This window comes from Phoxinus phoxinus (assembly GCF_949152265.1).
Source record: "Phoxinus phoxinus genome assembly, chromosome: 6".
Lineage (NCBI taxonomy): Eukaryota > Metazoa > Chordata > Actinopteri > Cypriniformes > Leuciscidae > Phoxinus > Phoxinus phoxinus.
In genome coordinates, this window is record NC_136881.1 from 9,124,927 (window position 1) to 9,136,727 (window position 11,801).

General features: G+C 42.4%; 2 protein-coding genes across 4 annotated transcripts; one reads left to right on the forward strand and one right to left on the reverse strand.

Moving 5' to 3' along the window:
- Positions 1-1,147: 1,147 nt before the first annotated feature.
- On the reverse strand, positions 1,148-6,400 carry LOC307001207 (uncharacterized protein). Of its 3 annotated transcripts, none has more exons than XM_079617426.1 (14): positions 5,362-6,386; positions 5,106-5,256; positions 4,804-4,948; positions 4,409-4,715; positions 4,251-4,319; positions 3,291-3,425; positions 3,124-3,207; positions 2,947-3,035; positions 2,761-2,861; positions 2,542-2,678; positions 2,396-2,456; positions 2,108-2,326; positions 1,782-1,987; positions 1,192-1,703 (listed from the first exon to the last, which is right to left on the reverse strand). In XM_079617426.1, the coding sequence occupies exons 1-6, from the start codon at positions 5,429-5,431 to the stop codon at positions 3,418-3,420; spliced, it is 750 nt and encodes a 249-aa protein (XP_079473552.1). In that variant the 5' UTR covers positions 5,432-6,386; the 3' UTR covers positions 1,192-1,703; positions 1,782-1,987; positions 2,108-2,326; positions 2,396-2,456; positions 2,542-2,678; positions 2,761-2,861; positions 2,947-3,035; positions 3,124-3,207; positions 3,291-3,417. The 3 variants fall into 3 exon arrangements, with proteins under 3 accessions (XP_079473553.1, XP_079473552.1, XP_079473554.1); XM_079617428.1 differs by having other exon boundaries at positions 1,193-1,703; positions 5,024-5,256; positions 5,362-6,400; XM_079617427.1 differs by having other exon boundaries at positions 1,148-1,703; positions 4,166-4,319; positions 4,804-5,256; positions 5,362-6,400.
- A 2,227-nt stretch (positions 6,401-8,627) lies between these two features.
- LOC307000511 (uncharacterized protein) lies at positions 8,628-11,465 on the forward strand. Its single transcript, XM_079616154.1, has 3 exons — positions 8,628-9,342; positions 9,434-9,608; positions 9,658-11,465. The coding sequence occupies exons 1-3, from the start codon at positions 9,104-9,106 to the stop codon at positions 10,294-10,296; spliced, it is 1,053 nt and encodes a 350-aa protein (XP_079472280.1). The 5' UTR covers positions 8,628-9,103; the 3' UTR covers positions 10,297-11,465.
- The last annotated feature ends 336 nt before the right edge of the window (positions 11,466-11,801 follow it).

The following is an 11,801-nucleotide window of genomic DNA, read 5'->3' on the forward strand; positions in this document are numbered from 1 at the left end:
GTGGTCTGTTTTTATATTTATGCATTGTACGGGGACAACTGTCCCCTTACCTGTCAGCCATGATAAAACCTCATGTGCTAGCTAAACAAGGTGGCATTGAAACATGTTAACCATATTAGCTTAAAGTTAACATATCACTCATTTAAACCATATAAGTTTGAACTGAATCACAAAAAACAATTACAGCATTTTAACAAAAACAAAGCTCAAGAAAATAAATACTTTCATACCTCAAAAACAGTTTTTTTTTAATAAATCCTGGAGCAGCTCAGGAATCTCCTTGATGTTTCTCTGCAAGGGAGGGGCATCCAACTGAGCATGTGCAGTGTGAGTGTCATCACTCTAGCTTCTTTCTGATTGGAGAAAAATGACATGTTGCAACCATCCCTTGTTGCAACTGTCCCGGTGTGGTGAAGTGTTGGGTCCGGTGTGGTGAAGTGTTGGGTCCGGATGAAGTGTTGAGTCCGGGCTAAGGACCCAAGCAGTCCGATTGGTTCAAAGCGCGTTTTATGGGTAATCGCTTTAGTGCCTGGTTACAAATCATACAAAATCACATAATTAAAGAAGTCGTTTGACCTACGTTATAACGAGTCATTAATGTATTTTAACTTATATGTGTCATATAATAGTATATACCCGAAGCTATATATTGTGAATTTAAGCATTTCTCGTTCTTAGTGTTTTTTTTTAGTTAGCGTATAGTAGCGCGGCATAGAGCATACATCTATCCGATAAACGTTTTGTCATTTTTAATAAATTTGTATTTATTACTATTTTCTTATTAACAGCTTAACCCTAAATGACAGAATGCTAGCTATGTTTTGTGTGTACTTAGTATAAATATTAATCAACCAAATAAGTAATCAATCAAACCCCTTTCTTCATATTATATTTTTTATCCTGATTAAAGAAAGAAATAGCATTTTTAGGTATGTTTTGAGACATTAAGTTACTCGTTATTAAGCAATAAGGCATAATATATATTTTTAATTACAAGCATGTCATTTGTGTTCTAATTCATATGATGTATGTCATAATTAAATGTTAAAACAGAACATCATACAATACAATACCACTCAATGTGAACCAGAACCAAAACTCATATAAAAATAGTATTTTGATTAAATTACACAATATAATACAATACAACTGAATTATGAGATTTATTAGATTTCATTTTTATTAACACAAAACTACAAGCAACATGCACATCATTTATAGATTTATAGACTTTTTAAAATACACAAGAATACAGAGAAGCTTTAAACAGACATACTGTAGTGTGTCTTTAAAATACATTTGTGATAGTCCTCTGGCTATACAGTGTGAAGATTTAAACAAATTTAATGTTGAGTTAGCTGTGTTCAATTTAATGAACTGTGAGGTTAAAGATTTTGAGAGAAAGGTTTATCCTGGATTGACTAATGAGAGACAAATAGATGCAGTGTCTTTTGCTGTATGTAAATTCAAATCTGTAGTTTGAATTAATTCATGTTGTATGTGCAGTCAATTCTTTGTGGAACCATCCTAAGGCCTAGATGATGCAGTTGAGATGTGTCGAGGCACCATTTCCCCTTGGCATGATGGGTCGTGAGATCGTGACTGAGATGGGCAAACTCAAAGGTGCAGCGCAGCAGGCGGAGTTAGCTCGCTGAACCTTGTCGTCATTTGGTGGACGAGGAGGCTGGACAGGCTGAGGAACTCTGCAAAAACATACAGAAATGCTGTGACACGTTAATTTGTACACACGCAAAGTCTACTGTGCGATGTACGTCACTCACTGTTTTTACTCAGATGGGCAAACTCAAAGGTGCAGCGCCGCAGGCGGAGTCAGCTCGCTGAACCCTGTCGTCATTTGATGGCCGAGGAGGCTGGACTGGCGGATGTTGTGACATTAGGCCATTTTAATGACACACTCCACAAGATAAGATATCTCAGCCCAAAAGTGACTGAAACCTTCCGTTCGTCTCAGTATTATAAGGCTGACCTGAACAACAAAAGATTTTTAAAAAGTAATTACTTAAGTTAGTTTAACGAGTTAGTTCACCCAAAAATATACAAATCAGACATACATATTTGTACTAAAACGATCCCATAAAATGCATACCTCAGGAATCAGTTCAGACATTATAAGGTCAAAATGTTCAAGCTTTTCATCCTTCTTTTTCGTAAACACAATGTTGTCAATGTGTCCCAGAAGTTCCTCAACATGTGCTGACAAGGCTGGATGAAAACTCTTTGGTTTTGCCATTCTACCAGTCTTCGTTTGCCACCATTTGTTCCACGTGGGTTTCAGTGAGCCTTTCACAATTCCTTGGAACAAGTCCTGAAAAAAAATATTTAGTATAGCAAACAATATCTAGACATTTTTTATTTCGTAAAATCTTATATGTACCTGGATTTCAGTGTCACTGACAATAGAACAAATTCCCTTTTTACCCACCTCCTCAACTGTCCTATATTTAAAAAAACATCGATTTACTTGAATTATTAAACTTATAAGTTGGTTTATATGAATGAGGACACACATTTTACACATACCTTGTATACGTCATATGCTGAACAGCATATGCTGCCATTGATGATGCATGATATCTTCTCAGATACCACAGATCTTCTCCCTGTATCACCTCGTTTTTCATAGAGGTCCATTTGTCCCTCACCTCCATTTCTGCCATCTAATGCAATTAACACAGTTGTTGAAGTAATGTAGATGTAATACACAAAAAATATAAAAATAAAAGCATTTATTTAACTTACTGTACAGACCAAAACCCCACAGTTGTTAGAGTCAGACAGCCTCCACTGTTCTGGGTACTCAACAGTCCATTTTCCCACGTCCCATATTTCGGAATGCATTGCTTTTGTACAAAAGAAAAAAGAAATTAAGAAATGTACATTAGTAAATGAAGATAAAAATTGTGCCATTTACAATGCACAAAATACCATAGTATAGCCAGGTCCATCTCAGAAATGGACTTGTAGTTGCCAATGGGGTCGTACACTCGAATATGATTCCTCAAACCATCCAAGACCTTTACAAAACAAAAAGAAACTGCTTTAACCACAAAGAGTAACAACTGTTGAGCAAAAATGTATATATATTTTTTTTCCCACACATACCCACAAAATGAAGTGATTTCCCTTTTCAGGGCTTTGTCCACCAACAATTCTTGGAATAAGGACCATGTCATTGTCATCAAGGTCCTTTAAAATATTTGTAAGTAAATAATTGGTGCTGGAATGTGTCCCCTCTGCCCCTGAGATTTAATTTATAGATTTTAATTTACCTTCAGACAAGAAATGTGACTGTCATCCACATGTTTCGTGTTAGTGAAGGATCGCCACCAGAGAACAAATGTGTGCACCTGTAATGCAGTTCCACCATGTGCTTTACAGAGCTGTGCGATCCTTGTGTCAAGAATCTAAAAGAAATAGTAGGTTACCATAAAAATGTTGTTTAATAATATAAGAAGTATAGGAGGTTTGTGGACAAGCGCCCATACAAATAAGCTGCCATTGGACGCATAATGACTCGGAGGGATCGTATGGTGAATTGGGATGACATATGCCTGTTATTTAATTGGTTACTCAGGTCTTTTGCGATCACCCTCGCAGGCTCCCCAGAGTCCGTAACACTAAGTTGCATCCCAAAATTCAAATATTTTGTACAATGGAATAAATGCTGCGTGGGATCTCCATATCTCAGCTGTGGAAGGCTCTAGAACCCCTTATCAAAATCCAAGGTTTCGAGAAGATCTGATAAACTTTATTTTTAGACCCAAAAAATCTATAAGCCCTAGCTAGTGCTACACTACTTATAGATTTTTTAGGTCTAAAAAGTTTATCAGATTCAAGATCAGAAGTTTATTCCATTATACAAAATAGTGGAATTTTGGGATGCAACTTAGTGTTACGGACTCTGAGTCTGGGGGGCCTGTTGAGTGCAGTAAAATAGTTTTTTTATCATGACAGGAACTTTAATTAAAACGTCTACCAAACAAACGGTCTAAAGCCATATAAAATAGATTGCAGGTGGGATTGTGTCCAATTACAGCTTATTTTTTGGATGTTTTCTGGAAACCGGGACTAACTAAGAGGTATTACAAATATATATTACAAATATGTGTTCACTACAAAAATGTTATAAGATTGAAATTCTAACGTCGTCATTGAGCCATGGGAAACTTTTTTATTTATAAAAAATAAATGCTAATCTAACTCTAATATAAAAATCAGATAAAGCATACCTGTGCGAGATGCATCACCTCCTGCCATGTCTGTCTTCAGGCAGTAATCATGGTCATCATGTATATTACCTGAAAAGGTTGTAAATGTAATATTTTAAATTTGGCATAAACATTTACTTATAAAATAAAAAATGAACCAATCTACTGTAATTTACTACCTTTCACATCATCCAGGTTAATGTCACGCCGCAGGTATGGTTTGAGTTGAGAGTGAGACACATTGGTTTTCTGGCGGAGAATGTTGCCTGATTTGTCTGCAAGTGTAGCCACCCCTTTCCTGTCTTTGACTAAAAAAGGGCCTGTCCAGTTCCCCTCTAAACGTCCACCTTTGCGTCCCTCTTTTCTTTTGTTTGCTTTGAGTACCTCCTCTCCTTCGTGGATGTGAAATGATTTCACATTTTTTCTTTTCCGGGACTCAAACTCCACCTTTTGCTTCCCCTGTGCCTTTTCAATGTGATCCCGCACCTTATGAAAATAATGTATAATAAAAAAGTTTTATACCTGAAATAATTGGAATTATTACTTAATTATAGTTCATACTACAAACAATCACCTTTGCTTGTAGTGCAGTCACCTCTGCTATCCGTGTGTCCATGTCAACATTCAGAATATCCGATTCAAAACAATCTGTCTCAGATACTACCTTTGAGTTTAGAACCTCTGGCGTGACTGGGTGCCGGTTAAACATTTGTAGAGCCCTAAAAAAAGCGTTTCAACAAATTACATTGACAATAGCAATTGTATATAATATATATATATATATAACATCTCACCCTTGTTCAAGTTGGGCTTTAATAGATTCTGCCAAACTGTTTAAAAATATATAATTTTCCTTAGTGGTGAAATGAACTCCATCGTGCAAAAAAATCAAGGGAGAAGGCTCTTCCACCGCAGACCAGCCAAGCCGAACCAAGAAATGTAGACATCCTCAATGCCAAGGCCATTCCCCATGTTCTTTGCCGCTCTCTCAGCCCCACGCCGGACGTAGAGTCTCCAATGATCCAGACTGTTGTTGGATGAAAAAACACATTGTAATAGTGAGAAATGTAGGCTATAGAGAAAAGGGATAACAGCACTATTAACACACAGTTATATAAAAATACATTATTACCTCGCCTTAGTTGTACAAAACAAATCTGCCATCGTGGCATATCTCTCTGGCTCTCTTCACTCTCACACATTTCTGAAAGAAAGAGAAAGAATCATCCATTTCCATTTTAGCCCCTCATATAGTTAAATATATATGCACACTAGCATGTAACTGTACTTCATTAATTATCTAGAATAATACACATGAATAAAAAACAGTCTATTGTTCTTTATTGTAATTTTTAACTTAGTTAAATGTAACTTATTTCTGCTAACGGTTTATATATTAAAATATTCTTACATAGGCTATATCGAATAAAATGACACAACCCTGTCTCTTTTTGTTACATTTCAGTTTTATTGATCAATAATAGACATTATAAAAGTATAAGTAGCCTAAAAGGCATAAGAAGCTATACAAGTCAAGAAATAAAGTAAGTTAAACGATTCAGTCAAACATAAGTCTGCAGGCTACAACGTTAAATAGCCTAAATCATTTATATAAAGTTATGAAACTAACCTTTCCCGTCAACCAAAACGATTTGCCGGGGAACAAATTAAAGATTAATAAGATAAAATATCGCCCGTTAGATATAGCCTACACAAGACGAATATTATCTCATGTTTAACCACTAGACTAGAGACATCAGCCAGGCCAGCGGCAAACATCAGAAGGACTAGCCGAGGTAAGGCTGTTCTAGGCGGGGTAACATGAGCGCTGAGCGGCCGGTGATCGCATATGGATCTCACAACTCCGAAAACGTCAGATCAAAATTTTAAATAGGCGCTATCTTTATAAATAAACAACATATTTGCGCTTTAAACAACTACATTGTCGACTGAAAACTATAACAACTACATTTCGTGACACAATAACGGTAGTATTTCTCACAACTCCGAAAACGTCAGATCAAAATTTAAAATAGGCGCTATCTGTATAAATAAACAACATATTTGCGCTTTAAACAACTACATTGTTGACTGAAAAACTATAAAAACTACATTTCGTGATACAATATACCGTAATAGTAGTATTTTTAAATTTAGCTACAAGTTATCGCGAGAACAGATTTAGATCAGGCATACTACTGGCATACTAAAGGGTCCTTAGCCCGGACTCAACACTTCATGCGGACCCAACACTTCACCACACCTGTCTCTTCTTCTTCTTCTTCTTCTTTGTGCTTATTTGGCGGTTCGCATTCTTAAAAAGAGCATTACCGCCATCTACTGTGGGTAATAGATCAGAGACAAGATACACTACTTAATCCCACTACCGGAACAATCAGGACTCGTGCTTTCGATGTTGCTGCGTGTTCAGCTCCTCCATCTACGGCAAAAGTCCATCTCATTCCAAAGAGGGATGCTGTTACTACAAAAAAAAAAAAAAAAAAAAAAAAAAAAATTATATATATATATAGTAGTATAATATTTTTAACTGTATAAAACATATTGTCTACATTTATAACCCATCTATATTCTTTGGATCAAATTGGTTCTTCTTAAAAACTTTATTATTAACCTACCCCCTTCTACTGAATTTAAAACTATCCTTAATGTTAATTGCTGATTACCTTCCACCTGCAGTTCTTCTCTTAGCTTACTTCTTTCTTCTGAATATTTATTACACTTAATTAGTACATGCTCCACTGTTTCTCTTATTCCACACCATTCACACAAACCTGTATGATGTTTCCCTATTATTTCCATTGTTGAATTAAGTCCTGTATGTCCCAATCTTAATCTAGAAATAATACAGTCTTCCTTCCTTCTTTCACTTGACTTCCTTCCTCTACCTACCACTGGTTGTATTGAATGTAAATGTCTACCCTTTTCCTCATTATCCCAGTACATTTGCCAATTATTATTTATCTCCCTTTTAATTATTGATTTGATTTCTAATTTGCTATACTTAATTTCCATATCTATAGTTTCCTTTGCCATAGCCTGTTTTGCTAACTTGTCTGCTGCTTCATTTCCTGCTACTCCAGTATGTGCCGGAACCCATAAAAACTGAACTATCTTATTTTCCTGTTGCATTATGAACATGTCCCGGTCTCCCTACAAAAGTCAAGACCTTGTACTCAATTTTGTACTTGACCGGTAGCCAATGTAAATGTGCTAAAATAGGGGTGATATATGCTTACGTTTTTTCTTCCCCATTAAGAAGCGAGCTGCAGCATTTTGTACCAATTGCAAACGCATTAGTGAAAACTGGTTGATACCAGCATACAAAGCGTTTCAATTTCAGCCTTGTTGAAATAAAGGCATGAATGACTGTCTCTAGGTCACCAAAAGACCTTCAATTTCCGCAAGCCCCTAAGCTGGAAGAAACTGCCTCTGACAACAGAGTTTATTTGCTTGTCAAATTTTAACTCTGAGTCGACAACGACACCCAGGTTTTTTACATGAGTGTGGATATCCACTTTCAGCAGTGTAACGCTTTTGCATAGGCAAACTGATGAAGACAAAGACGAATAAAGTGCCAAAAGGTTTAATATAATAATCCAAACAAGTAGCACACACACGCAAGCAAGCACACACACACACGCACGCACACAAGACCAGACTCACAGGAACAATGCCTGCTTCGTGTGCTGCTCGGGACTGGACAAATCGCTGCACAATTGTTATATAATGTCCTTCACAATATATTTTGTGAAATACAAACTGTGTGGTGCTCCAGGAATGTGGATGAGAACCACTGATCTATGCTACAGAGTTTTGAGAAGTTTGGATTTTCTGCAGCACCTTTTCACTTTATAACCCTTTTATGGAATTTGAGTTCCTCTAATTTCCCCCAAAGGTAATGAAAGGGTGACTCCAGAACCTCAGAAATTAAAGCTTTAGCATAAGTTCTGCCAGGAAGACTAAATTACTATACGTCACTTATTACCTTCACATCTATCCAATCATTTGGGGCCAACGCCAAATAACTTTATAAAGAATTGCTTCCTGGGCGGTGAATAAATGAATGCTTTGTTACATTATTCTATCTCCCGAGTCTTTCTGGTAGAACTGAATACAATGTGCTTAAAGGATCCCATAAGTTCCTGCCAGAACTGTAAAGACACAATGGTTCCACCAGTAACCCAAAAGAAAAGGTTTTGCATTTTGAAAATTTTAAGGAAAATACTATATTAGGTTTTCTACTTCAAAAGTCACTTTTAATACTAATTATTTTTGAAATGACTAGCAATTTCTGAATGGAATATTTTGCAAAGTAAATCCTAAATCACAATTGGTGTCACAATCCACCCTCAAGGAGACAAGGGAGAAGATCCAAATGCAGTAAATGCTTTTATTTGAGGGAAATCCGTTACTCACAATCCAGTCCAGGCAGAGGTCATAACCAGGGTAGCAATCAAACAAAAACATACAACGGGAAATAACAGACGCAGAACTCAGAAGTGGCGTGATAATTACAAGGACTCCGTGACACATACTAAAACAGACAGGGTATATATACACAGGAAATAGACAATGATAATGGGGAAATGGCTGAGTGCAATGATCAGTGATAAGGAACCAGCCGAGTGCAATGAGAAGACAAGGATCGTGGGAAATGTAGTTCAATAGTGTGATGGACACCGTGGGGAAGGAGGACATCTAGTGGTGACCCAAGGAACATAAACCAGACACTGTGACATAACCCCCCCTCTACGGAGCGGCTACCAGACGCTCCAAGACGTGACCGATAAACAAGAGTCCAGGCGGAAGGTGGAAAGGTGGAGGATCAGGGGGTGGGATGGGGGGCCAGGTCCATGGAGGAGAACAGGAGCAAGGGGGAACGGATTAAGCGGCGGCCAGGGCAAAACAGACAGTCCATCGGGCGGCCAGAGCGAAGCAGACAGTCCATCGGGCGGCCAGGGCGAAGCAGACAGTCCATCGGGCGGCCAGGGCGAAGCAGACAGTCCATCGGGCGGCCAGGGCGAAGCAGACAGTCCATCGGGCGGCCAGGGCGAAGCAGACAGTCCATCGGGCGGCCAGGGCGAAGCAGACAGTCCATCGGGCGGCCAGGGCGAAGCAGACAGTCCATCGGGCGGCCAGGGCGAAGCAGACAGTCCATCGGGCGGCCAGGGCGAAGCAGACAGTCCATCGGGCGGCCAGGGCGAAGACGACCCCTCGGGCGGCCACGGCGGAGACGACCAGGGTGAAGACGACCACTGGGGCGGCCATGGCGGAGACGACCAGGGTGAAGACGACCACTCGGGCGGCCATGGCGGTGAAGACCAAGGCGGGACAGGGATCGACCCTGGCTCAGGAACAGTCACAGACACCAGCGGCTCAGGAACTGCAACAGACGCCGCCGGCTCAGGAACTGCAACAGACGCCGCCGGCTCAGGAACTGCAACAGACGCCGCCGGCTCAGGAACTGCAACAGACGCCGCCGGCTCAGGAACTGCAACAGACGCCGCCGGCTCAGGAACTGCAACAGACGCCGCCGGCTCAGGAACTGCAACAGACGCCGCCGGCTCAGGAACTGCAACAGACGCCGCCGGCTCAGGAACTGCAACAGACGCCGCCGGCTCAGGAACTGCAACAGACGCCGCCGGCTCAGGAACTGCAACAGACGCCGCCGGCTCAGGAACTGCAACAGACGCCGCCGGCTCAGGAACTGCAACAGACGCCGCCGGCTCAGGAACTGCAACAGACGCCGCCGGCTCAGGAACTGCAACAGACGCCGCCGGCTCAGGAACTGCAACAGACGCCGCCGGCTCAGGAACTGCAACAGACGCCGCCGGCTCAGGAACTGCAACAGACGCCGCCGGCTCAGGAACTGCAACAGACGCCGCCGGCTCAGGAACTGCAACAGACGCCGCCGGCTCAGGAACTGCAACAGACGCCGCCGGCTCAGGAACTGCAACAGACGCCGCCGGCTCAGGAACTGCAACAGACGCCGCCGGCTCAGGAACTGCAACAGACGCCACCGGCTCAGGAACTTGGCTTGACGTAAAGCTCAGGCTCGGCAGACGTGACGTGAAATCCAGGCTCGGCAGACGTGTGTCCCCTCCATGCATGCAGTACTGCCAGTGCATAAAAAAAGAAAACAGCCCTCTTGGCCATGGCAGGACTTACGGGAACAGCGTCTGGCACAGGAACCGTCTCTGCATCGGCAGACGTGACGTGGACAGTCTCTGGAACGGCAGACGTGACGTGGACAGTCTCTGGAACGGCCGACGTGACGTGGACAGTCTCTGGAACGGCAGACGTGCTGTGCCTCCTCCACGCATGCAGTACCGCCACCGCATAGAAGAGGAAGACCGCTCTCTTGGCCGTGGCAGGACTGATGGTGGGCGGCTCCGAGACAATCTCAGGGACGACAGCGGGCTGCTCGGAGGGGACGGCCTCCGGGACGACAGCGGGCTGCTCGGAGGGGACGGCCTCCGGGACGACAGCGGGCTGCTCGGAGGGGACGGCCTCCGGGACGACAGCGGGCTGCTCGGAGGGGACGGCCTCCGGGACGACAGCGGACTGCTCGGAGGGGACGGCCTCCGGGACGACAGCGGGCTGCTCGGAGGGGACGGCCTCCGGGACGACAGCGGGCTGCTCGGAGGGGACGGCCTCCGGGTCCTTGGGGAGGCTGAAGGTCTTCCTCCTCCGCCGTTTCTGACGAAAATGTGCCGGCTCTGGACTGGACGGGCACCACGGCGAACAGAGCTCTGGGCTGGGCGAAATCAGCGGTGGGTGGAACTCTGGTCTGGATCTCACCAACCCAGGGCCGAAAAGGGGCCAGAGTGGGGAATGGTGTCTTGGATCCTCTCGACCACCTCCTCCACTGCGGCCTCCACGGGTCCCACGAAACTTTACCAATCGGGTCCCCTCAAAAAACTCTCTTCTCTCCCGCTCAGTGGCTGGGGAATAGACATTGAGAGACATACCGCTGGATCATGTGTGACAGAGTCCTTCTGTCACGATCCACCCTCAAGGAGACAAGGGAGAAGATCCAAATGCAGTAAATGCTTTTATTTGAGGGAAATCCGTTACTCACAATCCAGTCCAGGCAGAGGTCATAACCAGGGTAGCAATCAAACAAAAACATACAACGGGAAATAACAGACGCAGAACTCAGAAGTGGCGTGATAATTACAAGGACTCCGTGACACATACTAAAACAGACAGGGTATATATACACAGGAAATAGACAATGATAATGGGGAAATGGCTGAGTGCAATGATCAGTGATAAGGAACCAGCCGAGTGCAATGAGAAGACAAGGATCGTGGGAAATGTAGTTCAATAGTGTGATGGACACCGTGGGGAAGGAGGACATCTAGTGGTGACCCAAGGAACATAAACCAGACACTGTGACACTTGGATAAAATGTATTTGAGGATTTCGTATCTTTTTTGTCAGGCCTACTTCGGACCCTGCAGCAGGTTTTGGTAAAAGAAAATTATTACTTATTTTTATAATACACATGCAGAGTATAATACCAGTGAACTAGGCCTACTGTGTGAA